The 6000-nt window shown below is 43.9% G+C and overlaps 1 protein-coding gene across 1 annotated transcript in view; it reads left to right on the plus strand.

Moving 5' to 3' along the window:
• fbln1 (fibulin 1) overlaps window positions 1-5785 on the plus strand; it is a 28526-nt gene extending 22741 nt beyond the window's left edge. Inside the window, exon 17 of the mRNA XM_035424664.1 lies at window positions 4727-5785. Within this exon, the coding sequence (XP_035280555.1) occupies window positions 4727-4866 (140 nt within the window). The 3' untranslated portion in view covers window positions 4867-5785. The remainder of the gene's footprint in view (window positions 1-4726) is intronic.
• Window positions 5786-6000: the final 215 nt, after the last annotated feature.

Genomic DNA, 6000 nt, shown 5'->3' on the forward strand with positions numbered 1-6000 from the left:
TAAGCTCCAGGAAAGCGAGACTCTGAACCTTCTCTGGACACCAGGATCCCTCAAAAATAGAGACAAATTAAAGACAAAGAAGCTTTTGTAATTTTGACCTAATTTCGCAATCCAAACACGTGTGTCTTAGTGCGGGAGTTGACAGGAGGGAAAGAACAGCTGTTTTATAAAAGGACAAAACATTTTTTTAACATTGATGCGAAGATAAAGGTCGTGTGATGTCATCAGTACACATCATCTGGTTGTGTTTTGTTGTTTAATTGTGCTTAATTCAAATGTTCTGTTTTTGCTAGTGATTTGAACTTTTGGGACCAATGAGGAGTTTACCATCCCAGTTATTAGGAATTTTAGTGGGGGCAAACACAGTTAATTTACTGATTAATTTGCATGTTTCTTCAGATGAAGTGAACACTATATTCAACCGCAAAAAAGTGTTTTGTTCATACAACTCAAATTCATCTAGATGCTATATGTGTGTGTGTGTGTGTGTACGTGTGTTATTGTGTGTGTGCTTGTGTATGTGTGTATATGTGTGTGCGTGCGTGCCTGCACACGCAGGTGTGTGTGTGTTTGTAAGCAGGTAATACCCCCTTACCACTTCCAACAGCAAATATAGGCTTGCCCTACATTTTCACAAATTGTAGACATAAAACTTTATCAGATCTTCATCCAACATCCTTGCGTGGAGACCTAGTTCATTTATTGTATTAAAATCTTGTATTGAAATACGTGCCAATGAGGAATCAAGATGTGGAAGAGATCTAGCAATGGGAGACTGAAGGTTCATGTATACCATTATAGTTTGAGCTTCTGAATGAACAATTGGGAGGCTTCAGCAGAACTGTTGGGGCGCTCATTTACACTCCTTCCCTCTCTGCGGTTTGGGTGGAGTGTACTCACACTTGTACACTCCAGTCTCCAGAGACCTCTTTGTCTTTTCAACAAAAACAGTTTTTGCATTTATCAAAAAAAAGCACAAATATTTCTCGCATGACATTTGTCTGAGGACAGTCAGATTGACGACATTGGCCTGGTTTTGCGGAATTCTAGTCATTAAAACCTGGTGGTGCGATGCAGGGCTGGGGGTGGCCACTGTATCATGTGATGAACAGACAGAATCAGTGCAAACAGATAATTGGTGTACTGCTTTTTATTAGAGCAAGAACTGAAAACAGCAAAACTTTTTAAACTGTCTTTTTAAACCAAGAATGATGAAACTATTAACCAAAGAAACTTCACAGGCCAACACAGGTCAAAAAAGTCCAACAGAAACCTCCAGCAGCCATAGAGAAGAAGCCTCCTCAGAGCAAAGAGCAAAGCCCTTTTATGTGGCCCAATGATTAGGCAACAGTAAGGAGCTGGGCTAATTTCAGTAAGCCCCAGTTGCCTTCCCCGGCCTGTGTGTAGGGCTGGTGCTGTCCCCTGGTGGAGAAAGCACCATCTCCCTTCCTGGCAGCACAGTGGGTAATGGTGAACCTCTGTCCATCTCCTCTAGGTAAAGGTGAACCTCTGTCTACCACTTTTCACGAATGCCCAAAAAGCCTGTCTGTGACATCACAGTATCTGGTGAGCGTATAGAATCTGTGCTTCAGTCTTCCCAGTTCCATCAAGGTGTCTAGTCAGTGACATTCTTTGGCTGCGATGATGTCACGGTAGAATACTGCGAGACTGCCGCTGTCTTCACAGTGTTCCATTCCACCAGAGACCCGCAGTGGGCAATGAAGGAGGACCACAACTGTGAGTCATCGCCTGGCATCCTTAAAATAGCCAACCACTCGGCTGTGCTCTAAGGGTCCGAACAATGTTCATATCCCTCTGGTGTGGTGGAGAGCTGTTTTGAAAACCCAGCCAGCTGCATAAGCAAAGGGCATGTAGAAAGAGGAGGTCAGGTGATACACATACACAAGAAAGGGCACCGCCTGCCACCCCCAAAACCAATCCACAGAGGTCAACATGAAGTAGTTTTCTTACAGCGGACTAGAACACCACATGTTCCATGGCAAACCCATCCAGAGTTTGCTTTCGCTTAACTATGTAGCGCGGAATGGCCATGTCATTATGACATTGCGGTGAGGCCGATCAAAGATCACAGTTTGTTTCGGTGTGGAGCCAGGTCATTTCAGATTCTGTCACACGCTTTCCGTTCCCAGAGGGCATGGGCTGGATTAACCATGAAAACCTCTGGAAACAGATGTGCATCGTCTACTTGTAAGCCTTCAGTATTGCAGCCCTCCAGACCATAGCAGATGACAAATGGCCTGGTTGCCTTTTCTTTCTGTTTTGTTTCTGTGGTGATTCCCCTACTGTTAAACGTGTCATTTTAAAGCTATTTTCCGATGCGGGGTTGTGTGGAGCAGCTGTGTGTTTGATCCGAAGGTGGAGTATGCATTTCTAGCATTTGGCCATGAGAGGGCTCTGTTCATGTTGGCCATCTTCTGTTGATGCTTACCTTACCTTGGACCTTGAAGTTACTGGAAGTCAGTCAACCACAAGATAATGTACAGATTCACTGGACTGTAGACTAATTGCTTACTTACTTTGGTTCCTGTCAAAGCAAAAGTATCAAACTCCAACTAAAAACTGTAATACTGAGGTTAGAAACTGAACTTATATTATTGTCAAAGAAGTGTGTACGAAGCCTGTCTGATCACTTATTTTATATGTTGTTGTCCTTGTGACTTCTTTGGCCAGTTGCTCCTCTCTTATGATCTTTGGATTAATTTAGTATCAGCATGTGAATTTATTTCAAGGCCTCTATCATAACATAGAGCAGAGAAGAGCCAATGTCGGATAAGATACAATCAGCCTCTTGTTGGTTGTCTGCCATTTCCTCATACGTATCCTAAAACTGACTCACGTGGTTCACCTTCACTTCCAGGTCATCTCAGTGTTCTCTCAAATCAGCACGAGAGCCATTTATTTTCCCTTCTAAAATTCAGAACATCGCTGCAGCCCTCTCTGAGTCTTTGAACCAAGGTTCATGAAGAGTTTCCCCTTTAATTGGTGCTCGTAGTTCAGGAACAGTAAAACCTCCTTTAGTTTTTCTCTGCTCTTAAGAGTATCTCTACACAACAGAAATTCAGAACACAAAAAGAAGTTGCAATGCTGGTCTTACAGCAGACAGATGCTTATCCTTGCGATCAGTGCCATATTGATCAAGTCAAGGAAGCCCATTCGAAGCTCGCTCGATTTAAAGATGGATGGCGAATGGAAAGTCTAGGCAACGTTCGTTGCATGACTTCAGCCCCACTGCACCGGCCCCTCCCTGATTTACCCTCCTGTCCCAACGAGGCTGACTGGATGCTCATTGGCCGTATGCTGATTGGCTGGATGCAGACTGCAGCCCTGATGAGGATGAGAATGTAGCGGGACTGGCCTGTGTCTGTCTGTCAACAACCCCCTCTCCCCAGCAGATCCCCAACATGGCTTGGATTTTCACAAGCCGTCAAGTGATCCTCCCTGGCTTTTACAGGATGTGGGTGTGACGTAGCTCTGTCGGTTGTTTTTTTTTCCGTTTGCCGCATGATAGAATCACTTTTTCATAACGCCGCTTTTTAAAATCATGTAGTGTACTGGAGTGACAGAAGGCCAGTGCGTTCAATGCCTGTGTGGATTAAGAACGAGAACTGGCTGCCGCCTTCGTGCCATTTTATACACCTGACTGCATAGAGAAGTGGAGAGAGTGAGAGAGAGAGATGGAGGGAGGAAAGACGAGATAGACGGAGAGAAAAAGAGAGGGAGGATGGAGAAGTCAGAGCACCATGAAGTGACTCTGCTCTGGTGATGGCTGTTCAAACAGCACTAAGCTGAATTGTCACCAGCATGAGTCTCACAGAGAAAAGGGGCTGATGACAGACAGTATAAACATAAGAGTTTCTCTCTGTCTCTGTAATCGCATGTTCACTTAAAAAGGGCTTCCAGCAAATTCTTTGAGGGTTGTGTCATGCTCAAGTCTTGGTTGTGGTGTTTTGTTTTCACCACAGGGCCATGATGTGGAGGTGTGGGGGTCCCCGGGGTGGGGGGGAAGGGTCAAAACAGTGAGATGAAGAAACAAAAAGCAGATATCTGAAAAAGCATCAGTAATTCCTCATTTAACCTGATGATTACCCTTTGTCTAAACCAGTCACAACCAAGGCTGCCTGTCTGAATAATGGTAAACATGCATTTCTGAAACTTTCCTGTTTCAAAACAGTCTGTCATTTTAAAAGCCCCAGGAGATAAATAAATAAATGAACGAGGGCTGTTTTGGTATTTCATGCAAACTTTTGCTCTCAATTATTTAATTAGCCCAACTGTTTTTATTTTATCTGACTCTTTTGATAGCGTAACAAGCTACAGCTGTAGGCTGCACATGTGTCTGAGATGTTTTTACTAAGTGTGATACAGGAGTGAACCAGCATTGGCATGTTTTAAAAAGTTAGTTGGAACTTGAAAGTGTGTGTGGAATCAACATACACCCTGCCCTCAAGGTCTGGAGTTGTACAGCCCTGCTCTTATTGTGTGTGTGGTCATTACAGGAAGTCTTTCTGATCAATACAGGAAGTGTCTCTGGCCATCATAGGAAGAGCTTCTGGTCATTACAGGAAGTGTTTCTGATCAATACAGGAAATGTCTCTGGCCATCATAGGAAGTGCTTCTGGTCATCACAAGAAGTGTTTCTGGTCATTACAGGAAGTGTCTCTGGTCATTACAGGAGGTACTAGTGTCTCCTTGTGCTCATTTCCAGGTGTGGTGCGACAGGTGAAGCCCATCACCGGGCCGGTGGACATCGCCCTGAAGCTGGCCATGAACTACGTGACATCGGGTGCTGTCTCCCACCAAAACATCGTCAAAGTCAATGTCTTCATCTCAGAGTTCTGGTTCTGAGAGAAGGTCACCCACCCACTGCAGTTGTGCTCAATTCCAGGAAATTAATTGAAAATCTGTTCATTATTGGGGACAGGAAATAGAACGTTATGGACATTTCTTTTTTTTAGTGATAAATTAATTTCAAATAATTTTTTTTGGAATTGACTGAGACCACAATGCTGGCCACCACCCCTCTTAACCCTGCACCCCACCCCCCCATACTTATCCCACTGCACAAACTCTCCTCACAGGTAGTGTGCTACAGTAAAGTATGCTTCAGGGCCAGTGTAGACTTTGAATGCCGGCACGCTGTACTACAGCACACTTACCTCCTAGTGCCTCTCTATCTCAGAGGGGACCCAGGTTTGCGAGAGTTTGAAGAGTCTGTCACATTATGAAGAGGCCAGGCACTCTCACTGACAGCTTATTTACCACAGCACCGCTCTGTGTTTCTATGTGCCTGAGTAAAACGGGGTTTCCCCAGTCCTGGTCCAGGGGCACCCCTGCACATGCTGGTTTCCATTCCAAACTGAAATGTAAGTCCTAAAGGGGACTAGTCCAGGGTGAGGATTTGGGACCCCTGCAGTATATGACAGCTACCGAGTACACATATATATGTTTGACACGCTACATCCAGTTCTGCGCACTCTTTGCAACTGCCACTGCACGTTAAGCCTATAAAAAAGCCAATATGACTAGAAATCTGCGGTGCGAGATGCTTTTCCTGCCTTGGCTTTCATAATGTTTATGTTGATTGCAAACTTGAAGAGGAGGGGGGAGAAGGCGAAGAACAGAAAGAATAAGCTGTTAAATGTACATTATGTAGCATTATCCTCAGTGTGTGTGTCTGTATTTGTGTGTGTTTGTGTGTGTAACATTTAATTTCATATGGACCACAATTTATGCCTGTAATGATGTTATTAAATAGTGATTTGTACTTGCAGTTTTAAAAGTGTGGTATTTTACATAGGACTGGTCAGAAGGAAAAATGAGCAGCACGTTGAAATTAAAAAACACAAAATATCAGCCAAGTTTGGTTTTTGGCTGACGCTGATACGCCAAAAAAATTTCCCCTGGATTCAGTGGGATCATTTTCTGTCCAATTAGTTTATAAACTTGAGTTAAATTAAACTAGAGAAGAAACAGAGGAGT

Source organism: Anguilla anguilla, chromosome 7 (genome assembly GCF_013347855.1).
Source record: "Anguilla anguilla isolate fAngAng1 chromosome 7, fAngAng1.pri, whole genome shotgun sequence".
Taxonomy (NCBI): Eukaryota; Metazoa; Chordata; class Actinopteri; order Anguilliformes; family Anguillidae; genus Anguilla; species Anguilla anguilla.